This window comes from Bos indicus x Bos taurus, chromosome 7 (assembly GCF_003369695.1).
Source record: "Bos indicus x Bos taurus breed Angus x Brahman F1 hybrid chromosome 7, Bos_hybrid_MaternalHap_v2.0, whole genome shotgun sequence".
Classification (NCBI taxonomy): Eukaryota; Metazoa; Chordata; class Mammalia; order Artiodactyla; family Bovidae; genus Bos; species Bos indicus x Bos taurus.
This window is the reverse complement of record NC_040082.1, coordinates 88,866,279-88,894,257: the sequence shown is the minus strand read 5'-3', so window position 1 is coordinate 88,894,257 and position 27,979 is coordinate 88,866,279. Positions and strand designations below refer to the sequence as shown.

At 41.7% G+C, this 27,979-nt stretch overlaps 1 protein-coding gene across 1 annotated transcript in view; it reads right to left on the bottom strand.

Moving 5' to 3' along the window:
* Positions 1–21,727: 21,727 nt before the first annotated feature.
* Positions 21,728–27,979, bottom strand: part of RAD50 (RAD50 double strand break repair protein) — a 109,553-nt gene continuing 103,301 nt past the window's right edge. Inside the window, exons 22-25 of the mRNA XM_027547086.1 lie at positions 26,344–26,429; positions 25,677–25,819; positions 23,475–23,608; positions 21,728–22,073 (exon numbers count right to left, since the gene is read on the bottom strand). Of these exons, the coding sequence (XP_027402887.1) occupies positions 21,887–22,073; positions 23,475–23,608; positions 25,677–25,819; positions 26,344–26,429 (550 nt within the window). The 3' untranslated portion in view covers positions 21,728–21,886. The remainder of the gene's footprint in view (positions 22,074–23,474; positions 23,609–25,676; positions 25,820–26,343; positions 26,430–27,979) is intronic.

Here is a 27,979-nt window from a genome sequence, read left to right as displayed (position 1 = left end):
TGTGTTTTGATTTTTTCCTTTCATGTTATGGAATTCCCTGATCATATTTAATAAGAGTGGAGGTCTAAGAACAGATTTAAAGCCTTCAGTGTGTGTGTGTGTGTGTGTGTGTGTGTGTGTGTGTATGTATGTATGTATGTATGTATGTGTGCTGGTGGTGGCAGTGTTCACTAGAGGGCTGTTGGCTTGTTTCATTGGGGGCCCTCCCATACCAGCTTCTTAAGGTCATTTTGTGGGAGGTGGGGCAGCTTCCCCAGGAAAATTCACCATGTCTCCAGCTTGGCTGACAGCATTTTGGCAGCCAAGGGTGGGTAGAGGGCTGCACCTGGGGGGTCCCAGTTCAGTCACTCAATTGAGTCCAACTCTTTGCGACCCCATGGACTGCAGCACGCCAGGCTTCCCTGTCCATTACCAACTCATGGAGCTTGCTCAAACTCATGTCCATTGAGTTGGTGATGCCATCCAACCATCTCATCCTCTGTCATCCCCTTTTCCTCTTGCCTTCAATCTTTCCCAGCATCAGGGTCTTTTCCAGTGAGTCAGTTCTTCGCATTAGGTGGCCAAAGTATTGAAGTTTCAGCTTCAGCATTAGTCCTTGCAATGAATATTCAGGACTGATTTCCTTTAGGATTGATTGGTTTGATCTCCTTGCAGTCCAAGGGACTCTCAAGAGTCTTCTCCAACACCACAGTTAAAAAGCATCAATTCTTTGGTGCTCAGCTTTCTTTAGAGTCCAACTCTCACGTGCATACATGACTACCGGAAAAACCATAGCTTTGACTAGATGGACCTTTGTTAGCAAAGTAATGTCTCTGCTTTTTAATATGCTGTCTAGGTTGGCCATAGCTTTTCTTCCAAGGAGTAAGCGTCTTTTAATTTCATGACTGCAGTCACCATCTGTAGTGACTTTGAAGCCCAAGTTAATAGTCTGTCACTGTTTCCATTGTTTTCCCATCTATTTGCCAAGAAGTGATGGAACTGGATGTCATGATCTTAGTTTTCTGGATGTTGAGTTTTAAGCCAAACTTAAAACTTTGTTTAAAGATTTAAGGTTCCAGCATCTTTTAAGGAGGTCCCAGCATCTGTTAATTTTTCACTTAATGCCCTGATTTCAGCAGAGCTAGGGCACACTCAGCTGTGCCTAGTGTTTCTTGGTTTAGATACCCTCTCCACAGAAAAATGTTGGTGTGGCATCACTCAACTTTGAGGAGTGGAAATGGGAATTTAACTGTTTCTTTAACCAAGTTCTGACTTATTTTCACCACTCCCTGTCCAGAGGTACTTGGTCTTCTGTCTGTTTCTGAGCATCTGAGGAATCCATACATCAGAGTAGGTCTCATCTTCTCTGTGGTTGGTTTAGGATTCAGTATTTTGGGGTCAGCCAAGTAGTGTGTCTGCTTCAGTTTGGTTTATACCTTCAAAATGCTGTTGTTGTTACTTTCTCCCATTTTTGTGGGTTTAAATCTTTTAAAAATTCAGTTACTGTCAGCTTACTGGATTATCAGGTGGGAGTTTTAGGTGTTCGTTCCACAGTTTTTATTTGGAATATATGTTTTTAAAATAGAGAATTTAGTAAGGACACAAGCAATGAGTAGGAGACACTAACCCTGCACCTTTTTGACCTGGCACTGATAACACCTCAGTATCTATTAGCAGTCCTTTTTCTGTGCACATTTATATTTTGTTACAAAAATGGGATTATATAATTTTTGCATTCTTTTTTCAGCCAAAATATATGAAGAGCATTCTCCAATATCAATATTCTGTATTTTAGAAAATACACAAAATACTGTGTAAAGTGCAGGTTGCAAAGAAAGAAAAGTCCCCCATAATCTCAGCATCCAGCATCACTGTAGTCATTCTATGGGTGTATGTGTATATGAGGAGTACCTCACTCCTAAACTAAAAATGAAATCTTTGCCTTTGTAAATATTCAGCCTAGTGTGGAAGGCATGTTTTAAGCATATAAGTCACACAACAATGTATGTGTATGTCATACTGTACAGAATAATCATAGTGCAGCTGTAACAAAAATTAACATTGGTTTACTATTATCAAGAAACTACAGACCTTATTCTAATTTCAACAGTGTTCTCTAATGTTCTTTTCCTATTCCAAGATGTAACCCAGGAGTCCATACTGCATTTAGTATTAGTTCTTAGTCTTCTGTGTCTGTAACAGGTCTTTAGTTTTTCTTGTCTTTCATAATCTTGACACTTCAGTATTGATCAGTTATTCTGTCAAATGTTCCTCAATACCACTCTTGATGTTTTCTCAAAACTGAAATAAAGTTATACATTTCTGGCAAGAATATCACAGAAATGAAAGTGTGTCCTTCTTAAGTACATGTCATGGAGTTCATAATGCCAGTATGTCTTATTATGGTGGTGTTGACCTTGATCACTTGGTTAAACTGGTTTCTACCAGGTTTTTCCACTATAAAGTTACTTTCTCTTCTTAGTTAATAAATACATTGAGATAGTTTGAGACTGTATAAATTATTTTTCTTCAAATTTGTGTCCACTAATATTAGCACTCATCAGTCATTGGGTTGTTGTCGTTCAGTTGCTCAGTTGTGTCTGGCTCTTTACGACCCCCATGGACTGCAGCATGCCGGGCTTCCTTGTCCTTGACTACTTCCCAGAGTTTGCTCAAACTCATATCCATTCAACCAGGGATGTCATCCAGCCACCTCATCCCCTTCTCCTCCTGCCTTCAGTCTTTCCCAGCATCAGGGTCTTTTCTAGTGAGTCAGGATCTTGTTGGAAATAATTTTTCCTGTGGTATTTGCCTAATGGTGGTTTTTCTATTTCCCTCTTTCCTTCTGCAATTGTCATTTGTAATTCTGCTATAAAGAAGAGCTGTCCCTTGTTCCTCTTTTCATTTATCTAGTTAAGTACTTTATATCAGTATGACCTCATGACTTCAGTTCATTTGGATATGGATCCTGAAGTGAAATTGCTGGATCATATGATAATTCTGCTTTTAATTTGGGGGAACTGTTGTAGTGGCTACATCATTTTACATTTGTATAAATACTGCCCAAGTGTTTGTTTCTCCACATCTTCATTAATACATTTTCTATTTTTTTGATAGCCATCCTAATGGATGTGAAGTGATACCTCATTGTAGCTTTGCATTTCTCTAAAGATTAGTGATGTTGAATATCTTTTTATGTGCTTATTGGCCATTTTTATATTCTATGGGTTGTTATATAAGCATCCTACTCTTGGTACTTATTTCTATCTTAACTGATTTGGGCTGCTGTTAAAAAAAATACCATAGACTGGTATTTTTAACATTAGTGAGTGACTTAAACAAGAATAGCTTATTTCTCAAAATTGTGGAGGCTGGGATGTCCAAGGACAGGGAATTGGCAGATTTGGTACGTGGTGAGGGCCAGCTTACTGGTTCATACATGGCCATCCTCTTGCCGTATCCTCACATGGTGGAAGGAGCAAGGGAAGCACTCTAGGATCTTTTATATAAGGGCACTAATCCGATTCACTAGGGCTCCACCCTCATGACCTAATAATCTTCCAAATGCACCACCTCCAAATACCATCATACTGGTGATTAAGTTTTAACATACGAGTTTTGAGGGATACAAACATTCAGTGTGTAGTAGGAAGGTTAGGTCACTGATTTGAGATCAGTTTTTTCTTTTGAAATGTAAGCATTTACAGCTATAAATTTACCTCTAAGCACTGTTTTCACTGTCTACCATAAATTTGGGTGTTGTGTTTTCATTTTCATTCATCTCAAAATCTTTTGTCTTTTCCCTTGCAATTTCTTCTTTGATCTATTAATTATTTAATAGCGTGTCTTTTAATTTCCACATATTTTGACTTTCCCAAATGTCTTTATGATTTCTAATCTCCACTGTGGTAGGAGAACATATTTTTTACAATCCCAATCTTTTCAAACTTATTGAGACCTGTTTTATGGCATAACATATGATGTATTCTGGGGAATGTTCTGCATCACTTGAGAAGAATGTGTATCTTGCTTTTGTAGGATGGAGTATTCTATAGGGGTCTGTTTAGTTTGTTTATCGTGGTGTTCAAGTCTTCTGTTTCCTTGTTGATCTTCTATTTCTATCCATTACTGAAAGTGGGTTAATGAAGGCTCTAACTCTTACTGTTGAAATGGTCTACTTTTTACTTTAATTCTGTCAGTTTTTATTCATACATTTTCCATTCATGTATCTATTGTTACCTGCATATATGTTTGTAATTGCTGTGTCTTCCTGATGGATTAGGGCTTCCCTGGTGGCTCAGATGGTGAAGAATCTGCCTGCAATGCAGGAGATGCAGGTTTGATCCCTGGGTCAGGAAGATCCCCTGGAGAAGGGAATGGCTACCCACTCCAGTATTATTGCTCGGTGAATTCCATGGACCAGAGGAGTCTGGAGGGCTGTAGTCCATGGGGTTGCCAAGAGTCAGACATGACTGAGTGACTAACACTTTGCCTTTTCCTGATGGATTTACTTTTCATCATTATAGAATGCCCCTCTCTGTATTTAGTAGTAATTTTTATGTTAAAATCTATTTTTCCTGAAACTTCCCTGGCAGTCCAGTGGTTACAACTTTGTTTTCATGTGGGTTTGATCCTTGGTTGGGGAGCTAGGATCTCATATGCTTCACAGCCAAGAAACCAAAATATGGGACAGAAGCAATGTTGTGGCAAGTTCAGTGAAGACTTCAAAAATGGTTTACATAAAAAATATTTTTTAAAAATCTATTTTTTTCTTTTGAGTACTGTTTGTGTGGAATTTCTTTTTCCATCTTTTATTTTCAACCTATTTATATAAAACATCTAAAGCATGTCTCTTACGGATAAGGCAATGGCACCCCACTCCAGTACTCTTGCCTGGAAAATCCCATGGATGGAGGAGCCTCGTGGGCTGCAGTCCATGGGGTCGCTAAGAGTCGGACACCACTGAGCAACTTCACTTTCACTTTTCACTTTCATGCATTGGAGAAGGAAATGGCAACCCACTCCAGTGTTCTTGCCTGGAGAATCCCAGGGACGGGGGAGCCTGGTGGGCTGCCGTCTATGGGTTCGCACAGAGTCAGACATGACTGAAGTGACAGCATTAGCAAAGCATGTCTCTTATAGACAGCATATAGTTATTTTTAAAAAACTCATTCTGCTAACCTTTGCTTTCCTATTGGAGTCATTAGTCCATTTAGTGTAATGACTGCTAATATATGATTTATGTCTTTCATTTTGATATTTGTTTTTTGTCTCATGCTTTTATTGTTTTTCTTAGTCTTCCTTAACTGTTTTCTTTTGTGTTAGGTAGATAAATTCAAGTACACTGAAGTTCCTTTTTTTCTTCTGCTATAGGTTTTTTGAATTATTTTCTTAGTGGCTGCCTGGGGGTTGTAAATTAGCATTTTAGTTTAGATGAATACCAACTTAATTTCTATTTCAGTAGCTTCTGTATAGCTCAGTCCTTCCCCTTTCCCCTGTACAATTATTGTCATATAAATTACATCTTTATACAGTATAAGTCCATCAGCACAGTATCTAAATTTATTCTTTTAGTTTTTTAAAATCAAATAGGAAAACTGAATTATAAACCAAAGTACATTTATACTTGTATATTACCTGTGTATTTACCTTTACTGAAGCTATTTTTCCATGTGGATTTAAGTCTAGTTTTAGTTCATTTCAGTCTGAAGGATTCTCTTAGTATTGCAGGGCCAAGTCTGATGGAGACAAATGATCTTAGTTTTTGTTTATCTAAAAATGCCCTATTTCCTTGTGTTTTTGAAGGATAGTTTTACTGGATATAGAATGCTTGGTTACAGTCTTTTTCATTCAGCCATTTTAGTATGTCATCCCAGTATGACTTTTGGTTCCCACTGTTCCAAGGAGAAGTCAACTGTTAATTTTACTGAGGCTTCTTCACTGCTTTCTCTTCTGTTTCCAAGATTCTGTCTTTTGTTTTTTGACACTGGCTATAATGCATCTAAGCTTAGATCTCTTGAGGGGTTTTTTTTGAGGTATAATTGACATATAACATTGTATTAGTTTCAGGTGTACAACATAATGATTCAAAAGTTGTGTATTTTGCAAAATGATCACCACAGTAAGTCTAGTTAAAATCTGTCACCATATATAGTTACAGTTTTTTTTTCTTATGACAAGAACCTTTAAGATCTAGTCTTTTAATAACTTTCAAATATGCAATACAGTATTATTAAGTATAGTGGCTATGCTGTATCTTACATCCTCATGACTTATTTTACAACTGGAACTTTTTATCTTAGACTCTCCTTCACCCATTTCACACACACCTCCATCCTCTACCTTTGTCAACCTGAAATCAGGTCTTTTTATCTATGAATTAATTTTTGTTGTTGTTTTTTTTAAATAAACTCTTATATTCTATTAAACATTTTTTGGCTGTGCTGGCTCTTGTGACATGTGGGCTTCTCTGGTTGTGGCACTCCGTCTCCAGTGTGTGGCTCAGTAGTTGAAGGGTGCTCTCCTGTTGTGGTATGTGGGCTTGGTTGCCCCACAGCATGTGGGATCTTAGTTCCTGACCAGGACTGAACCCATATCCCCTGCACTGGAAGGCAGATTCTTAACCACTGGGCAACCAGTGAAGTGCCTGTTTTCATATTTTAAGATTTCATATGTAAGTCAGATCGGTATTTGTCTCTGACTTATTTCACTTAGCATAATGCCCTCAAGATCCATCCATGTTGTTGCAGTAGCAAGATTTCCATCTTTTTTATGGCTGAATTACACACAAACACACCCCACATTTTCTTTATCTGTTTATCTGTTGATGGAGATTTAGGTTTCCCTAAATAAATAAATGTCTTTATTATAAATACAATGAACAGTGAACAGTGGGGGTACATATATCTTTTCAAGTTAGTGTTTTTGTTTTCTTCAGATAAAATACCTAGGAGTGGAATTGCTGGATCACACAGTAGTCCTATTTTTAATTTTTAAAGGAACTGCCATACTGTTTCCCAGTGGCTGCACCAGTTCACATTCCCACCAACAGTACTCAAGGGCTCCCCTTTCTCTATATCCTTGCCAACACTTGTTTCTTCTTGTCTTTTTAATAACAGTCATTCTAACAGGTATCAGTGATATCTCATTGTGCTTTTGATTTGCATTTCCCTGTTGGTTAATGAAGGGCTTCCCTGGTGGCTATTAGGGACCTTTTCATGATCCTTTTGGGCATCTGTTCTTTGGAAAAATATCTTTTTAGATTATCTGTCCATTTTTAAAATTAGATTGTTTCACTGCTATTAAGTCTTATGTGTTCTTTGTATATTTTGGATATTAACCCCTGGTCAGATACATGATTTGCAAATACTTTCTCACATTTACTAGGCTGCCTTCTCGTTGTGTTGATGGTTTCCTTTGCTGTGCAGAAGCTTTTTAGTTTGATGTAGCCCCACTTACTGATTTTTACTTTTGTTGCTTTCACTTTTGGTGTCAAATCCAAAAAATCCAAATTGCCAAGACTGACATCAAAGAACTTACTGCCCATGTTTTCTTCTAGGAGTTTTTGGTTTCAGGTCTTACGTTCAAGTCTTTAATCCATTTTGGGGTCATTTTTTGTATGATGTAATAGAGTCCAGCTTCACTTTTCTGAATGTTGCTGTACTGTTTTCCCAGTACCATTTACTGAAGAGACCGTCCTTTCCCCATTTTATATGCTTGGCACTTCTGTCATAAATTAACTGACCATATATGTGTGGATTTGTTTCTGGGCTGTCTATTCTGTCCCATTGATTGATGCATCTTTTTTGTTTTTGGCCATGCCACGTGGCATGTGGGATCCCAGTTCCCCCGCCAGGGATCAAACCCACGTCTCCTGTGTCGGAAGTGTGTAGTCTTAGCCACTGGACCACTGGTGAAGTCCCTTGATACGTCTGTTTCTGTCAATACCATTCTGCTGTTTTGATTACTATAGCTTTGTAATACATTTTAAGATTAGGGGGTACATGATGCTTCCAGCCTTATTCTTTCTAAAGACTGCTCTGACAATTAAGAGTTTTTCATGGTTCCATACAAATTTTCGGATTGTTAGTTCTTTTGCTATGAAAAATGCCTTTGGAATCTTGATAGGGAATACATTGAATCTGCAGGTTGCTTTGGGTAGTATTTTAACAGTATTAATTCTTCCAGTTCGTGAACATGGAATACTGCTGCATTTACTTGTATCAGCTTCACTTTTGTTTTGCCAGTGTCTTATAGTTTTCACTGTAAAGATCTTACATCTCCTTGGTTAAATTTATTCCTGGTCATTTTATTCCTTTTTACTGCAATTGTAAATTGGATTGTTTTAGTTTCTCTGATAGTTCCTATACAGTCCATGGAATTCTCCAGGCTAGAGTACTGGAGTGGGTAGCCTTTCTCTTCTCCAGGGTATCTTCCCAACCCAGGGATCGAACCCAGGTCTCGCACATTGCAAGTGGATTCTTTACCGTCTGAGCCACAAAGGAAATCCAAGAATACTGGAGTGAGTAGCCTGTCCCTTCTCCAGCAAATCTTCCTGACCTAGGAGTTGAACTGGGGTCTCCTGCATTGCAGGCGGATTCTTTACCAACTGAGCCATCAGGGAAGCCCTGGTTCCTTATTAGTATATAAGAACGGCACAGATTTTTGTTTACTGCTTTTGTATCCTGCAGTTTACTGATTGATTAGTTCTAAGTTTTTTAAGTGGTGTTTAGTGTTTTCTATTATTATACGATCCGCAGATAGTGACAGTTTCACTTTTTCCTATTAGATTTGGACTTCCAATATTATGTTGAAAAAAATCAGCAAGAGTGGTTACCCTTGTTTTGTGCCTCATCTTAGATGAAAAGCTTTTAGCTTTTCACTATTATGATGTTAGCTGTTGGGTCTTTGAGTTTATTCTTCTTGGAGTTTGTTCAGTTTCCTGGACATGATGATTAATGATTATCATAAAAGTTCAGAACTTTCTGGCCACCAGTTCTTCCAGTGATCTTTCTGCCCCTTTCTCTGTGCTCCTTCTGGGATTCCTGTTAAGCTTGGTGGGCTTGCTATGTTAGTATGCTTGACAGTGTCTCATAGGTCTCGAATTTTCTGTTCATTTTTCTTCATTTGTTTTCTGTTGCTCAAACTAGATAATCTCAGTTGAGCTGTTTTCCAGTTCACTACTGTTCTGTCAGTTTAAATCTGCCATTTAGCTCCTCTAGTGTATTTTTATTTCAGTTATTATATTTTTGAATTCCATAATTTCTATTTGGTTCTTTTAAAACGAATTTTACTTCCTTAGTAGCAGTCTCCATTTGGTGAGACATCATTCTCATTAGTTTATCAGTCGCTCAGTTGTGTCCGATTCTTTGCGACCCCATGGACTGCAGCACGCCAGGCCTCCCTGTCCATCACCAACTCCTAGAGTTTACCCAAACTCATGTCCATTGAGTTGGTGATGCCATCCAACCATCTCATCCTCTGTCATCCCCTTCTCCTCATACCCTCAATCTTTCCCAGCATCAGGGTCTTTTCCGGTGAGTCAGCTCTTCGCATCAGGTGGCCAAAGTATTGGAGTTTCAGCTTCAACATCAGTCCTTCCAATGAATATCCAGGACTGATTTCCTTTAGGATGGACTGGTTGGATCTCCTTGTAGTCCAGGGGACTCTCAAGAGTGTTCTCCAGCACCAATTCTCCAGCATCAGTTCAAAAGCATCAATTCTTTGGTGCTCAGCTTTCTTTAGAGTCCAACTCTCACATCCATACATGACTACTGGAAAAACCATAGCCTTGACTAGATGGACCTTTGTTGGTAAAGTAATGTCTCTGCTTTTTAATATGCTGTCTAGGTTGGTCATAACTTACCTTTCAAGGAGCAAGTATTTTTTAATTTCATGGCTGTAGCCACCATCTGCAGTGATTTTGGAGCCCCCCAAAAATAAAGTCAGCTGCTGTTTCCACTGTTTCCCCATCTATTTGCCATGAAATGATGGGGCCAGATGCCATAATCTTAGTTTTCTGAATGTTGAGCTTTAAGCCAATTTTTTCACTCTCCTCTTTCACTTGATCAAGAGGCTCTTTAGTTCTTCTTCACTTTCTGCCATAAGGGTGATGTCATCTTCATATCTGAGGTTATTGATATTTCTCCTGGCAATCTTGATTCCAGCTTGTGCTTCATCCAACCCAGCGTTTCTCATGATGTACTCTGTATATAAGTTAAATAAGAAAGGTGACAATATACAGCCTTGACTTACTCCTTTTCCTATTTGGAACCAGTCTGTTGTTCCATGTCCAGTTCTAACTGTTGCTTCTTGACCTGCAATTGTGCGGTAGTTTGAGCATTCTTTGGCATTGCCTTTCTTTGGGATTGCAATGAAAACTGACCTTTTCCAGTCCTGTGGCCACTGCTGAGTTTTCCAAATTTGCTGACATATTGAGTACAGCACTTTCACAGCATCATCTTTCAGGATTTGAAATAGCTCAACTGGAATTCCGTCACCTCCACTAGCTTTGTTTGTAGTGATGCTTCTTAAGACCCACTTGACTTCACATTCCGGGATGTCTGGCTCTAGGTCAGTGATCACACCATCGTGATTATCTGGGTCGTGAAGATCTTTTTTGTACAGTTCTTCTTTGTATGCTTGCCACCTCTTCTTAATATCTTCTGCTTGTTAGGTCCATACCATTTCTGTCCTTTATCAGGCCCATCTTTGCATGAAATGTTCTCTTGGTATCTCTAATTTTCTTGAAGAGATCTCTAATCTTTCCCATTCTGTTGTTTTCCTCTATTTCTTTGCTCTGATCACTGAGGAAGGCTTTCTTATCTCTCCGTGCTATTCTTTGGAAGTCTGCATTCAAATGGGTATATCTTTCCTTTTCTCCTTTGCTTTTCACTTCTCTTCTTTTCATAGCTATTTGTAAAGCCTCTTCAGACAGCCATTTTACTTTTCTGCATTTCTTTTTCTTAGGGATGGTCTTGCTTCCTGTCTCCTGTGCAATGTCATGAACCTCTGTCCATAGCTTATCAGGCACTCTGTCTATCAGATCTAGTCCCTTAAATCTATTTCTCACTTCCACTGTATAATCATAAGGGATTTGATTTAGGTCATACCTGAATGGTCTAGTGGTTTCCCTACTTTCTTCAATTTAAGTCTGAATTTGGCAATAAGGAGTTCATGATCTGAGCCACAGTCAGCTCCCAGTCTTATTTTTGCTGACTGTATAGAGTGTCTCCATCTTTGGCTGCAAAGAATATAATCAATCTGATTTTGGTGTTGGCCATCTGGTGATGTCCATGTGTAGAGTCTTCTCTTGTGTTGTTGGAATAGGGTGTTTACTATGACCAGTGTGTTCTCTTGGCAAAACTCTATTAGCCTTTGCCCTGCTTCATTCTGTACTCCAAGGCCAAATTTGCCTGTTACTCCAGGTGTTTCTTGACTTCCTACTTTTGCATTCCAGTCCCCTATAAGGAAAAGGACATCTTTTTTGGGTGTTATAAAAGGTCTTGTAGGTTTTCATAGAACCGTTCAACTTCAGCTTCTTCAGCGTTATTGGTTGGGGCATAGACTTGGATTACCGTGGTATTGAATGGTTTGCCTTGGAAACAGAGATCATTCTGTCGTTTTTGAGATTGCACCCAAGTACTGCATTTTGGACTCTTTTGTTGACCATGATGGCTACTCCATTTCTTCTAAGGGATTCTCGCCCACAGTAGTAGATATAATGGTCATCTGAGTTAAATTCACCCATTCCAGTCCATGTTAGTTCACTGATTCCTAGAATGTTGACATTCACTCTTGCCATCTCCTGTTTGACCACTTCCAATTTGCCTTGATTTATGGACCTGACATTCCAGGTTCCTATGCAATATTGCTCTTTACAGCATCGGACCTTGCCTCTGTCACCAGTCACATCCACAACTGGGTGGTGTTTTTGCTTTGGCTCCATCCCTTCATTCTTTCTGGAGTTATTTCTCCACTGATCTCCAGTAACATATTGGGCACCTACTGACCTGGGGAGTTCCTCTTTCAGTATCCTATCTTTTTGCCTTTTCATACTGTTCATGGGGTTCTCAAGCCAGGAATACTGAAGTGGTTTGCCATTCCCTTGTCCAGTGGACCACATTTTGTCAGAACTCTCCACTCGTCCATCTTGGGTGGCCCTACACGGCATAGCTTAGTTTCATTGAGTTAGACAAGGCTATCGTCCATGTGATCAGATTGGCTAGTTTTCTGTGACTGTGGTTTCAGTCTATCTGCCATCTGATGCCCTTTCAGTGCCTAGTGGGGTTTCTCTTACCTTGGACGTGGGGTATCTCTTCATGGCTGCTCCAGCAAAGCACAGCTGCTGCTTCTTACCTTGGACGTGGGGTAGCTCCTCTCGGGCGCCGCTCCTGACCTTGGACATGGGGTAGCTCCTCACAGCCTCCACTCCTGCCCTTGGACGTGGGGTAGCTCCTCCCGGCCTCCGCGCCTGCCCTTGGAGTGGGGTAGCTCCTCCCGGCCTCCGCGCCTGCCCTTGGAGTGGGGTAGCTCCTCCCGGCCTCCGCGCCTGCCCTTGGACGTGGGGTAGCTCCTCCCGGCCGCCGCGCCTGCCCTTGGACATGGGGTAGCTCCTCCTGGCCGCCGCTCCTGCCCTTGGGCGTGGGGTAGCTCCTCCCGGCCCTCGCTGCCCCGGCGTTGCGCAGCCACTCCTGTGGGCGCTGCCCGCCCGTGTCCGGGACGTGCGAGTGGACGCTCTCAAGAAAATGCTCCAGTAGCAGTGCTGCTCCAGCCGATGGGCCACGCCGTCTGGTACAGAGTTCGAGCTGCTGAAGTTCCGGCTGATTCTGAAGTCAGCAGTCTTTCCCTCCTAGTAAAAAAAAGAAAGTCTTTAGTTCCTAAGAGGACCAAAGCGTGGGAAAGCACAGGGCCCACTAGCCAAGTAGACTAGTGGCAAGCAAGACTCGCCACACTTGCCCAGCGTGCCCTCTGAAAATCTCATTCTCATACTTTAATTCTTTAAAAAAGAGTTATTTATTTGGCTGTGCTGGGTCTTAGTTCCAGCATATACAGGATCTAGTTCCCTGACCAGGGATTAAATCTGAGCCACCTGCCTTGGGAGTGTGGAGTCTTAGCCACTGGACCACCAGCGAAGTCCCTCCTTCAGTTCTTTAGACATGGTTTTCTTTAGTTCCTTGAACATATTTATAACGCTGATTTAAAGTCTTTATCTGGGCTTCCTGAGGCACAGTTCCTATTGATTGCTTTTTCTCTTGTGTATGGGCCCCTATATTCCTGTTTCTTACCATGTCTTATAATTTCCTATTGGATATTTAAACAAATATAATGTATTGATTCTGAAAATCAGTTTACCTTAATCCCCAGGGTTTGTAATTGTTACTGTTTGTTTAGTGACTTTCACAAAAAGTAAAGTTTAGTGACTATCAGTTCAGTTCAGCCGCCCAGGCATGTCCGACTCTTTGTGACCCCATGGACTGCAGCACACCAGGCCTCCCTGTCCGTCACCTGGAGCCTGCTCAAACTCATGTCCATCGAGTCGGGGATGCCATCCAACCATCTCATCCTCTGTCTGTCTCATCCTCCCACCTTCAATCTTTCCCAGCATCAGAGTCTTTTCCAATAGTCAGTTCTTTGCATCAGGCGGCCAAAGTATTGAAGTTTCAGCTTTGGCATCAGTCCTTCAATGAATATTCAGGACTGATTTCCTTTAGGATGAACTGGTTGGATCTCCTTGCAGTCCAGAGGACTCTCAAGAGTCTGCTCCAACACCATAGTTCAAAAGCATCAGTTCTTCAGCACTCAGCTTTCTTTAGAGTCCAACTCTCACATCCATACATGACCACTGGAAAAACCATAGCTTTGATTAGATGGACCTTTGTTGGCAAAGTAATGTCTCTACCTTTTAATTTGCTGTCTAGGTTGGTCATAACTTTCCTTCCAAGGAGCAAGCATCTTTTAATTTCATGGCTGCAGTCCCCATCTGCAGTGATTTTGGAGCCCACAAAATAAAGTCTGTTACTATTTCCATTGTTTCCCCATCTATTTGCCATGAAGTGATGGGACCAGATGCCATGATCTTAGTTTTTTGAATGTTGAGTTTTAAGCCAACTTTTTCACATTCCTCTTTCACTTTCATCAGAGGCTCTTTAGTTCTTCTTCACCTTCTGCCTTAAGGGTGGTGTCATATGCTTATCTGATGTTATTGATATTTCTTCTGGCAGTCTTGATTCCAGCTTGTTCTTCATCCAGCCTGGAATTTCTCATGATGTAATCTGCATATAAGTTAAACAAGCAGGGTGACAGTGTGCAGCCTTGACGTACTCCTTTCCCAGTGTGGAACCAGTCCATTGTTCCATGGCCGGTTCTAACTGTTGCTTCTTGACCTGCATACAGATTTCTCAGGAGGCAGGTAAGATGGTCTGGTATTCTCATCTCTTGAAGAATTTTCCAGTTTGTTGTGATCTACACAGCCAAAAGCTTTGGTGTAATCAATAAAGCAGAAGTAGATGTTTTTCTGGAATTCTGGACTGTAAATAGTGACTTTTAATCACTGACTTTAATTAGTACATTAGTGACTTTACTTTTCTTTAAAGCTGTATTCTTTCTCATGTGTGGTCACAGAAGTCTTAGCTTAGTGGTATATTGATGCTTTGACAGAGATTTCTTTTAATGCCTTGAACTAATAAATTCCCAAGCTTTTGTTGGAGGGCTTTGTCTGTATGAGACGGTTTGTTCAGTCATGTCTTCAGTGCTGCAGAAGGTAAATTACAACTGGGTCAGTATTCTTGCTTGGGAAATCCCATGGATGGAGGAGCCTAGCGGGCTATAGTCCATGGGGTCACAAAAGAGTGGGACATGACTGAGCAACTAAACAACAACAACCTCACCTTCACTTCTTTTTTGTAAAATACATGTATCTTACGAAATTGTTAAAAATTTGGTTGGCTGCTTCAAGTCTTAGCTTCAGCACATGGAATCTTCAGTCTTCCCTGCAGCATGTGGGATCTAGTTCCCTGACCAGGGATCGAACCCAGGCCTCTTTGCATTGGGAGTGTGAAGCCTTGGCTACTGGACCATGAAGGAAGTCCCACTGCCTTCGCTTCTTGTATAAGTAGTCTCAAGGTCAATCAGAGGTCAGAGCTTAGGGTCTTCTTAGGTCTTTCCTGAATGTGCACAAAGTTCTGACATACACGTGAACTTCTAGACTCCTAGGAATTATGTTCAAGCTTGTTGAAGCCCCACAGACAGTGTCCTTTACGTTTTTTGGTTACTCTCTTGTTGGTCCCAATTAGTAATGCTGCCTTGGCAGCTGCAATGTCAGCCAATCATCACTGGTTGACTACAGCAGGCAGGGATGTTTGCAGAATGAGCTGGAGTCAGACTGAATAAAGAGTGGAGATTTTCAGTAAGCTGCCAGACAGGTCAAACACTGGCACTTCTGTTCAGCTGAAGATTTTGGGGAACTCCGTATCTATTCTGCTCTTTCCGGTTGTTGCTGCTTTCACAGGTACTGAAGTTATGGGGCTTTTGATCTTCAAAGCTACCACAAAGACAGGGCGAGGGGAGTGGGTTTAGGGCAAGTTAAAATGCCACTGGCTTTTCTCCCTGAAATTCAGCTGTTTTCCTTGAACAAACAATGCTTGGCTTGTTGCAAGCCTTAATTTCCAAAATTCTGAAAAAGTTTGACAGTTTTTGATAGGGTTTTCATTGGTTTTATGGAGGAGCAGAGTTTTGGCAGACCTTACTCTTCCATTATTCTCCCTACTTTCTTCCCAGTTTCCCCTTCCATCCCTGAAGAAAACAGAACTCTTTTACTAAAACCATACATTTATACTGATACTTCGGATTCAATGCAGCACTATAGGGTTCTTTTTATAACCTTCCCCTTTCTTGATATGCAAACATCTTTCTCTAATAGTGAGAAACTCAATTATCTACAAATGTGTATGTATTTATTTTCGTATGTAAAGTGGTTTCAGAATTGCTAACCCATACTCCAGTGAGAAATGCATTTACTTTTAAAAAGATGACTGACTGACTGCTGTGTTAACAAACTGTGAGAAGAGGGCCCAAATCAGCAAGAACAGCTAGGTGACTCCTGATTATTTGGCTTAGACGGTGATGATGGCTTGGACCAGAGCAGTGGTGGTTTAGATGGTGAGGCATGGTCAGATTCTGGATATAATATTAAAGTTGAGTCCATAGTATTAAGCTCTGATGGGTTGAATGTGAGATGAGATAAACAGAAAAGGGAAGATGTCAAGATTTTTTCCTAAGTAGTTGCAAGACTGGAGTGGTCATTCCTCCAAGGCTATGGGAGCTGCAGGCTCTCAGGGAAGGACTGGGCCAGTTTTAAGTTTCAGATGTCTATTAGATGTCCATCCAGGTGCAACCAGATATCCAGTTGTTGTTCAGCTGTGTAGTCATGTCTGAGTCAGGAGTTTAGACCACTTTGGACTGGAGGCAGATCTCAGGATTCAGCTCCACAAGACTATCAGAGGGGCAGCCAGCGCCCGCCCTCTGTGCCAGCAGCACCCAGTGTGCTCTGGCCCGCTTCCAGATGCTGCTGTTCTCTGTATCTCTGTCAGAAAGCTTTTTTCTCACCCCCCTTTTTTTTAAACTGTGGAAGGCAGCTCTGTGGAAGATGCATATGGAAAGCCAGTAGCTTAACAGGCCCTGAAATAGCCCTCAGCTAGTGATTCTTGGGAGTTGGTATATAAATACCCTAGCTGTCTTGCTCCTGGGTTGGGATAATTCTGAGGTGCACACTTTGCCAAATTTCCCACTCTGTCTGTGGGATTAAACCCCAAATTGCCTACTATGGTAGCTGGTTTAAGAACACACTATTCGTTGGATGCTTTCTCCTCACTATATATTGTGATTCCCCATCTCCTTCTGTTGGACTATAAAGCTGAGTGCCGAAGAACTGATGCTTTTGAACTGTGGTGTTGAAGACTTTTGAGTCCTTGGACTGCAAGATCATCAAACCAGTTAGTCTTAAAGGAAATCAGTCCTGAATATTCACTGGAAGGACTGATGTTGAAGCTGAAGCTCCAGTACTTTGGCTACCTGATGCAAAGAACTGACTCATTGGAAATGACCCTGATGCTGGGAAAGATTGAAGGCAGGAGGAGAAGGGGATGACAGAAGATGAGATGGTTGGATGGCATCACTGACTAGATGGACTTGAGTTTGAGCAAGCTCTGGGAGTTGGTGATGGACAGGGAAGCCTGGAGTGCGGCAGTCCATGGGGTTGCAGAGTTGAACATGACTGAGCGACTGAACTGATCTCCTACTGTTAACTTTGCTTGAATCACTGTTTCAGGTTTTACTTCTGGGAGAGCTCAAACTAAGATAATTTTAAAGCTGTGCAACTGGATGATGTCACCAAATAAGTCAGTATAAGAAAAGAGATGCAGATGAAGAGTGAGCTCTAAAGCAGGGCAGCACCAAAAGGTCAGGGAAATACAGAGCCAGCAGAAGAAACTGCACGTGCAGGGTAAGGGAGAGCCCTGTTTTGCCAGGGTTAGGTACCGTGAGAAAAACTTGTGGACGGAAGAGGGAAAAGAAAGTTGAGTTTTTATGCAAGACAGTGATACTAGGATGGACCATGGAATTTAAAGACCATGAAATTACGGGCATGAGGGAAGTGAAGAACCGAAAAAGTGGTAGAATCAATGGACTGAAATCCTGGTGGGCTTCTGGTGCACCTTTCCAGCACGGTCCTTGTTAAGAATGCTGGCAAGGACACAGCTGGGACTTCATTGAGCTTCATGAACAACCGGTTTCGTGTGACCTCTCTTGTTTGTGCATGCTTGCTAATAAATGTTTTATGGATAGCAGAAAAAGAAATCTTGGTGGGCTTAAAGAATTGCTGGAGTTGGAGATCCCAGGAGTGAACTGAAAAGATACCAGAGGTTACTGTAGATGCTTAAAATGGAAATATGGAGAGTTGTGGTTATTGTTGTTAAAGGGCTGGACTCTGGCTAAAACTGTGGAGTATCCCTCACGGAGGAAACAGCAAGGAGCTGAGAAGTCTAAATGTGTTAGACCATCATTTGGATTCTGAAATCACCAATGGTCATGAAATTAAGTTTGGAGAATAATTCTCAACTGAGAGCTAAAATTGTTGCTAAGTGGGGCTGGGGCCTAAAGATAACTGCAACAAGAAAGAGTAAACCAATGAGGTGATGGTTCTTTCAAATACATACACACTTACTTATGTGCCAGGGAGTTCTAAGCAGTTTTAAGTCGCTTAAAACTCATACCACCACCACAAGATAGGCACCATTTCAGCTACTTTTACATATTAGGAAACAGGAGCAAAAGAGGACAAATGACTTGCCCAAGGTCCTAAAGCTAGTCTGGCTCATATTCTTCACTTCCATATTGTGATGTCCATTCATCTTCAAGTGTGTGTGTTTGTTTAGGGGGTAAGGGGTGGAGAATAATGTAGAAGCAGCGGTGAAAAGCTTAAAAAGGGCACCTACGCGACCTCCAAGCCCAGTGACATGAGGGAAATAGGAGAGAAAGTCACTCAAAAGGGCTGTGAGGGAAGTCACATCCTCAGAAAAAACCAGACTCGAAACTGGGAGTCCTGTTTTAATTTGTAAGTAACTTTGTTTCATTGGCTGTATTTATCTTGTGTTGCCTTTTTATTTGTTTCAGTGACTAGAGCTTTCAAAAATATGTTGATGGAAGTTACCTGGTATTTTCATTTAATGGAAAATATTTCATCTTTTACTATTAAGATGACTAACTACTCAAATTACACTAAGAAAATATTCTTTTATTCTTTGCAAAACTGAGTTTACTAAAGCTAGGAGGTATTGAATTTTATCAAATAATGGTCAATGTTGGGTATCTTATCACAATTTTTCCCCTTTGGCTTTATTGTGGTAATGATTTGTGACAGAGTTATCCTCTGAAATATCCTTACATTCTTGGGATAAAGATACCTTGGTTATTACATATGTTTATTTTAAAAGATGACTGGAATTGCTTTGTTCTTTCTTAATTTATGAATTCTTGGATGTGTCCTCTGAGTGAGGATTGGTCTGCTGTTCTTTCCTCATGGTACCACTCTTGATATCATGCTAGCCTGGCTAATATAGTAATTTTAGCTTTTTTTTAATCTATTTAATTAGAGGCTAATTACTTTACAATATTGTAGTGGTTTTTGTCATACGATGACATGAATCAGCCAGGGTGTACATGTGTCCCCATCCTGAACCCCCCTCCCCGCTCCCATCACTCAGGGTCATCCCAGTGCACCAGCCCTGAGTACCATCTCATGCATCAAACCCGGACTGGCGAGCTGTTTCACATATGGTAAAATACATGTTTCAGTGCTATTCTCCCAAATCATCCCACCCTCGCATTCTCTCACAGAGTCCAAAAGACTGTTCTTTACATCAGTGTCTCTCTTGCTGTCTCGTATACAGGGTTATTGTTAGCATCTTTCTAAATTCCATGTATATGTGTTAGTATACTGTATTGGTGTTTTTCTGGGTTACTTCACTCTGTATAACAGGCTCCAGTTTCATCCACCTCATTAGAACTGATTCAAATGTATTTTTTTTAATGGGCGAGTAATACTCCATTGTGTATATGTACCACAGCTTTCTTATCCATTCATCTGCTGATGGACATCTAGGTTGCTTCCATGTCCTGGCTATTATAAACAGTGCTGCGATGAACACTGGGGTACATGTGTCTCTTTCCCTTCTGGTTTCCTCAGTGTGTATGCCCAGCAGTGGGATTGCTGGGTCATAAGGCAGTTCTATTTCCAGTTTTTTAAGGAATCTCCACACTGTTCTCTATAGTGGCTGTACTAGTTTGCATTCCCACCAACAGTGTAAGAGGCTTCCCTTTTCTCCACACCCTCTCCAGCATTTATTGCTTGTAGACTTTTGGATCGCAGCCATTCTGACTGGCGTGAGATGGTACCTCATTGTGGTTCTGATTTGCATTTCTCTCGATTCTAGTTTTTCAAAGCTAACTGGGATGACTGCACATAGTGGACAAGCAGCAGGTGGCTGGAGTGGAGGTTCTGCTCGGCCCTTTCCTCCAGGGATTAAGCGAGGATCCAGACCAGACTTCCTCAGACAAGGTTCTTTCTGTGAACCACAGAACAGAAAATGAGTTTTTCATCTGAAAACTGAAACCTTTTTCAGTTTTCTCAAGGTAGTATATAATCACCATCAGATGCACAGAAATTGGTTCTATACAGTGGATACTGTATTAGTTCCTGTTGCTGCTGTACCAAATTAGCACAAAATTAGCAGCTTAAAACAAGTATTATTCTCTTACATAACTCTGAAGGCCATAAGTCCAAAAATCAGTTTACTGGACTGAAAGTGAGGTGTCAGCAGGGATGGTTCCTTTTGGAGGTTCTGAGAGAATGTGTTTGCCTTTTTTCAGCTTCTGTGGTTGCCCATATTTCTTGGTTTATAGCTGGTCCTCCACCTTCAAAGTGCATCACTCCAGTCTCTGCATGTCTCAATACAGTCAGGACCTTCTCTTCTGCCACCCACTCTCTGCCCGCTCCTTACTAGGATACTTGTAATTACATTCAGCCCACCAGGATCATTTCCCCATCTCAAGATCCTTAATTTTAATCATATTTGCAAAGTCCCTTTGCCATATTACTAGGTAACATTCACAGGTCCCTGAGATTAGAACCTCAGTATCTTCAGAGGCCATTATCCAGCCTATCACAGATGCTGAAAACCTTAGGGCTTCTTTTCTAGACTTGTGTTGAAAAAGGCTGTCTGTACCATATGCTCATTAGAGCTGCAGATGGCACAGAAGTGACTGTGCCATGTGACTGACAGACTCTGAAAGTCTACTTCAGAGTGCGTGATTCGGTAGCACTTTCGTGGCCTGCTTGTGACAGGCTTCAAGTTGTCAGCTCGTAGTTCCAGGGAAAGGGTATGACTGGGCTTGTATTAGAAAGAACATCTGGAATGAAAACGGGGACGGCTTTTCCAGGGTTGCTCGGATCCCGTCAGGAGCAAGTGTGAACTCAGAGCAAGCCCTGCTTCCTGTCCCCACCAGAGCTGCACACTGGGAGAGCAGTCGGGACACACGGTAAGGCTAAGCTGATGAAACAGCACAGACATATGAGAAAGTTAGAGCTCCTGCAAGAAGGCAGGTCAGGTCCCCAGTGAGGAGGCGGCCTTGCTCTTGGGCAGAGCTTTCCAGAAATGGATGGTGCACAGTGGGGAATGTCCTGTCTTCAGACAGCCCAGGTTTGGGGACTACCTGGTAGGGATATGTGGGGAGGGAATAGAGTGGGCACGGAAATTAAATTAAGATTCCTTTCAAACTTTGAAGCCCCCATTTGACTACTGCAAATTTTAGTTGGAGAAACTGAGGTCCCAAGAGGAAGAGGTCACTTACCTCGATTTATAAAGAGCAGAGCCAGCTATTAATAATCATCTTTCATCTTCAGATATTAATATTGATAACTCAGTTTTTAAAACCACATCCAACAAACTAAATTTAGAGGTAAATCTTAACACTGACTTTTTTTTTTTTTAATGCCCAAACTGTAGTTTCCAGGCAGAGAAACTACTTCTCACTAATGCTTTGGGAAGTGAACATTTAGTAAGAAGCTTCAGGCCCTATAGACTCCTTCATTAGTGCTAGGGAGGGGAGCAGGGAAGCTGAGCATATCTTCGCTGCTCTTGAGGCTTGTCAGATGCTGCCTGGAGAGGAATGAAGTTCAGAGAATCAGCCCAAATTTCATGTGAAACACTTTTAATGATTTTTGAACCTCTTAGACATTAAAAACGCTAGACACAAGGCTCATTTGAAAGAACATTTTCATATTGTCTCAATACCACAAATAAGCAGTTGCCAGAGGATCAGTGTTTCTAAAGTATGTAAGTCTTGAATGTTTTTAATGAACATAAGATCCTAGGGAACTAACACTGCATGTCACAATCTGTGAGCACTGCTCAATGTTCTTCTTAATCCTGTAGAATTTCTCCACATATTCAGAACGCCCTAGGAGCTCCACAAAATCTTCATCATGAGTGATTACCAGAAGCTGGAAGTTCCGCTGTTGTGAGCGACTTTTTATTATCCTGAAACAATATAACATTTTATTACTAAAGAACATACATAACTCTCTTCTTTATTTGCAAAAGCCACTGAGAACCCTGTCAGACACAAAGTGTGTGCTGTGTGTGATGACCAGGCTTTTCCTGTGTCGTGTGAGTATCAGGGCCCCTGACAGCCCTGCAGGAAGTGGCAGGGGGGAGGGGTGGGTGGATCCAGGCCTTCAGGTCAGCCAGGTTGCAGTCTCATCTCCTCGCTAGACAGTGGGGATGCGTGGCCTGACTCTTCGCTGAGGTCTGGCTTAAAGACTGGTGAGAATACATGATGAACTAGTTTTATTCTTAAAGCAGGTAGAAATGTTTTATTGCACTTTCTTTAATAATCTGTGCCACTCAACTTTAGGAGTCTGACTTATTCCTGGGGTTTTCTTGACCTGATATTAGTTTTCTCTGGAAGAAAACTATTAAAAAAGCCTACAGGCAAGGGGAATAACACTGTGAGCCCCACTGCCTTCTCAGGAGCTGGGTCTACTTAGAACTCTGCCACCACCAGTCACTAGATGCATCACTGGTATGACACAGGGGGCCTGAGTGGGCGTACTGAGAACGTTTCTGCTTGTTATCTATATGCTGAGGTAACTAGTTATGAGTCTGAGACTTAAGACTTTTTCTTTTAACTAACCGCTTATTTATCCCTTGCCTGGAGCTGGATGCACTTAGGTTTCACAAGCACCAACCCTTACTTGTGGGTCACACGGGACTACTGAGAGAGATGGCTGGAGACAGCTGGCTCTGGGGCCACTCAAGTCTCCTATCACAGGAGACGTTCTCTCTGCTAGGAAGAGTCTGTCTGGAGTGAAGAGCCCCCAGAAGAGCTTCTCTATCTCATGCAGACTGCCCGTCTTCTGCTGGACCGTGCAGAAGCAAGGGCTCTCTACCCCCAGACCTGCACCACCCCAGCGGTGAGCTGTGATAAGCGTGTCTGCAGTCTGGAGCCTACCTCACCACACCACTAATACACTTTTTGAGTAAGAGCCGTCATTCCTCATAGACGCTGACACATGTGAGCAGCTGGGGAAGAGAGTTTAAAACCCACTGTCACCACCTAGAATGCTTTAGTGGAGCACGCTAACTCCTGTCTGAGACACATGGGCCCCTCTGGTGGGTTTACAGGAAAACCAAACCAAGCCAGGAAACCCTCACTGTGAACACTCTAGGGGAGATGTAGGATGTGTCTGGGGCATGTGTTCACCAGGTAGTTCTTTTTTTAAGCATCTGAAAAATTACTATCAAGGTAAAGCCTAAGGTCTGGTAAAACCAGTTTCCCCAAGGAGGACACACCTACAGAGGATTCTATTTTCACCATAGAATTCTCTTAATCTTCCTTTAAAAACAATCATAACTTGGCCCCAAATTTGAGATACTTACTCAACCAGAGCATGTGCAAGAGATTCAATGTTTTCTCGGTCAAGATTTGTCGTTGGCTCGTCCAAAGCAAGGATGCCACAGTTTAAGCAGAATGTTTCAGCCAGGGCTAGGCGAATGATGAGTGAGGCTAATACCTGGAAAAAGGGTGCCAGAACTCAGCTGCACTGCACACGTTTCTCATTCACCTGAGGAAAACAGGCAGACTGGCACACTGGCTTTTGAAGGGAAAGGTGGGGCAATCTCACAGGATCACTGACCTCAGGTGTACATCATTAAAATGCCAGGCCACACCTCACATCAGCTATAACAAAGCTTCCAATTAGAGACCTGCATCAGAAATGCAGTTAGCACTTATCTAATGTTACTGACAATTTTAATAGTGGTACAAGATGAACAACCTTAAAAATTCATAATCTGGCTATTGTCCTGATGATGTTAGAAAACTTGGATATAACACGTTTTCCAGAGCCTCACAGACACCTTTTCCCTTGGAGACTCTTTCACTCTCTCTGTTCTGTGGAACCGAAGTGGCACCATTGCTCTAACCCGAACTTAAATGTCTGTGTGTATGATTCTGAGAGGGAGGGAGAGGAAAGCTATGAGTACACAAGTATGGTTCTATTTAAGCTTGACTGTGGGAAATCCAAGCAACCAAAACTATGAGGAACTTTTGTGGATAACAAACCTAACGCTGAGACCGCCACTGAAGCCCTCTGCGGGCACAAGGGCCACAGAACCAAGAGGGAGGGACGAGTCCAGGAAGACGCACGACTTCTGTGGGGGCTGTGATGTCCCCTCCACCCCCAGACTTGTGAACAGAGGTGCGTCAGTGAGTGAGTGAGTGATCTCAGAGCACTTCAGAACTTTTCTCTGATGCACAGGGCAGGCTGGCAGATTGAAGATGCCAGGGCCACAGGCCAGCCCTGCTCTCCTGCTGCCACCATCACCCATTCAGAGTGGAGTCGGAATGGAGCTCCTGGCCCACTTTTACACAGCATCTGTCTGTCCTGTCACTCAACATCAAGGAAATGCTAGCACTAATTTTTGTAATTTATAGTAGCTACAGGAAATCCGCTTTTGTTCAGAAAATATTTTTAATCCAAATAGACATGTTTCAAACTCAAGGGATATTGATTATAGATCACAAATTTGTCATTTTTGCAATCTGATTAAGATAATAATCTGCAGATGCCTTATAAATTGGTATCAGCTATCTGGGTTGATGACAAAAATACATGTATAGAGTGTCTTTAAAAAACTGCAAACTTTTTTATGTGAATGACTCAGATGATATGAGCATCCATTTACAGAATTATAAAATTTTGTTAAGAATCAGGGGTCCAGAGGTAATATTGATAATATTCTTCTAATCTGCAAAGGAGGAAGATCAAAAATCGATAACATTTTGGGGACAAACCAGTGCACAGTGAAAGAACCCAGCGCCGTTCCCAAGGATGCAGGTCCTACTTCCCAACTTGTTGATACGAGTCCTCTATGCATCCAACCTCGGCTTCCTCAGAGCTCCCTGCAGAGCCAGGTGGCCTGGCCCAGCACTGAGTCCCTGTGGTGGTGGGGGCCTCTGCCCCCACCTGTGGCTTTCACAGCCTTTGACTCTGGCAGGCCCGCTTTCACACGGTCCCCAGGCCCCAAGGCTAGGCTGGGGAGTGGTGGTGGGGACTCAGTCCTATGGCGAGAGACTCTTAGTTACTGTAATGCCTCATGTGGCTCAATCTAGGGTCTGGTTTGCTAATACTGTATGTCACTGACTGTAAAACATACCGTTCCTTATCCTTTGACTTCTCTGAAATCAAGATGCAGCTTAGAATTACTGTTGAATTTTTTCTCTCTTGGTGGCACATAAATTAGTGTGGGTCTATAAGTGATGATCAAACAACCTTATTCTCATAAGGAATGCCATGAAACAATGAATGGCCTTCAGCTTTTTGCTCTACATTTAGGCTATCCTGTGAGACTGTTTCAGGCCCTTCTAAAAGCCTACTTTACATAATGTTGCAGGAAATGCTGGTTAGAATTGAGAGTATAATGAGAGTAACTGAGCCTGGTTCACTTCATGTGGCAGCAATGATGCTATAAGGAGCTTCCCACCATTCAAGGGCACCTTGGGTGCTTCCTCTGCACTGACAATCATTTCTCCGTCAATTTTCTGTGTACAAGTGGTTTTACGTTCGTGAAAATACCTGCCTTTTGTCCGGCGCTGCAACGCCCTCTCATATCCAAGGCTGTGTCTCCCTTTAGCATCACCACTCGGTAGTTGTAATTCCTCCTTTTATCAGAAGCTGATACATTTTCATCGGCATCTGATCGAATTTCTATGTACTCAATATCTGATACAGAAAGAAGAAGATTTTAGGAACCTATACTCTGCAGCCTTTTGTCATTTGCAAACCTTATCAAAGAACGTTATAAGCAACATGCGAGGCTGACATTCCCAGGGGAAACACTGGGTGGTTTGGAAACTTTTCCCTGGTTATGAGAATCCCTGGTCAGAAGCAGCCAGATACCCAACCAACCGTTGCTCTCAGCTGTGCCCTTTTCTTAGTTCCCCTATTAAGAATTTCCTCCTAATGGTGTTCTTCTTCTTCTTATCTCATTTCAGCTTATCCCTATCTGCACTTCAACAGAACCTATTATGTCATCAGCTAAATATAATGTGTACCATAGCCAAATTTGTAAGTCCTGTCAGGCTTTGGAATAGAAAACTTTGCATTTTTTTCTTTCTAAAAGATATTGTCAAGATAAGAATTCTTAGAAAATCTAGAGGCAATACTGGCATGATGAGAGGTCATATGAAGCAAGAGCTTGACACAGGGCTTTAGAAAGAGCATTCATGTTACACCATGTTAATTACCTTGTCCACGATAGGTACTTCGCCAAAGGTCACGAATAATTTTGTTGATTTCTTCCATTTTCATACTGTGAAATTTCATTATTGCTCTGGAAAAAGAATCCACTGGTAAAGGTAACATAATATTTAACTGGAGTGGGTTGCCCATTTCCTCCTCCAGGGGATCTTTCCAACCCAGGGATCGAACCTGGGTCTTCTGCATGGCGGGCACATTCTTTACCATCTGAGCCACCAGGGAAGACCAATATATTTAACAGTATATATTAAAAATATACAAAATGTTTAATAATATATATAGTAAGTAACATCATAACAATGAGATAACTTCCCCCATATTAATAATAAAAGTAGAATACAGTATGGAGAAGGCAATGGCACCCCACTCCAGTACTTTTGCCTAGAAAATCCCATGGATGGAGGAGCCTGGTGGGCTGCAGTCCATGGGGTCGCGAAGAGTCGAACATGACTGAGCGACTTCACTTTCACTTTTCACTTTCATGCACTGGAGAAGGAAATGGCAACCCACTCCAGTGTTCTTGCCTGGAGAATCCCAAGAACGGGGAAGCCTGGTGGGCTGCCGTCTATGGGGTCACACAGAGTCGGACACGACTGAAGCAACTTAGCATCAGCAGAATATAGTAAGAGCTAGAAAAAAATAAATACAACCAAAACCTTGCTATTGGCTAGTATTGCAAACTGTCAGGCATATATAATTCCAGCACTCCAGGGTCCTTATCCTTCTCCACTTTCACTCTCTAGATCAAACCCTGGTCTCCTGCATTGCAGGCAAATTTTACCATCTGAGTCACCAGGGAAGCTCCATGATAAGACAAACATTCCCTTAAATGCTTAAGTACTGTGAAAACTTCTGAAAAGAGTTTTTTATGAGACTTCTCCTTAGGTTTAACGGAAGCGCTCTTTCTACTGATACCAACTGGTTATATACGAAGCTCTGCTGAACGGATGACAGTGAGTTAAAGAGGGGATAGAAGGTGTACAGGGTCCCTTAATCCACGGGAAAACAGGTGAATCTCTGGAACTGCTGCCTTTTTTTCCCTCTTCTATTTTATTACAGTTTACCGAAGTCAACCTCTGAAGCTGCTTTTGTCTCAGATCTGTGAGCTTTTTACCAACCAGAAGTGCTGGTTCAGAGAGGAGGATATAGAGACTTAAGCTGACCTGAACTTCAAAATTTTATTTTCCCTTCCTAAAGATTCAAAAATCCTAACTCCAAATATGTGCATTAACTTTTGTGCATCCCTCTACCCCCCACAACACTCTTGAAATACTAGTAGTTTTGAAATACGAAAAAGAAAAGAAATGTGTAAAAACAAAAGTAGCCTGTCAAAATCTAACATCGTTTTTACTATAGTCACCTTTCGCCAAAAAGCCCTTAGGTTCTTTGGAAGTGGGTTTATGAATTAATAAATGTTGCAACAGTCACAAAAAGGCAAACATCACTGCCATCACCATACAAAGGATGTGAGGCGGACATACTTCCATTTGCAAGTCTCTTATCTGATATATACAAAAAAAGAAACTGAACGTAATGCTACTGCCTCTGCAGAATCATTTCATGATCTTCTGGTTTACCAGCAAAAGAGAAAGAAATGACTCAACATAAATACATTTTAAATAT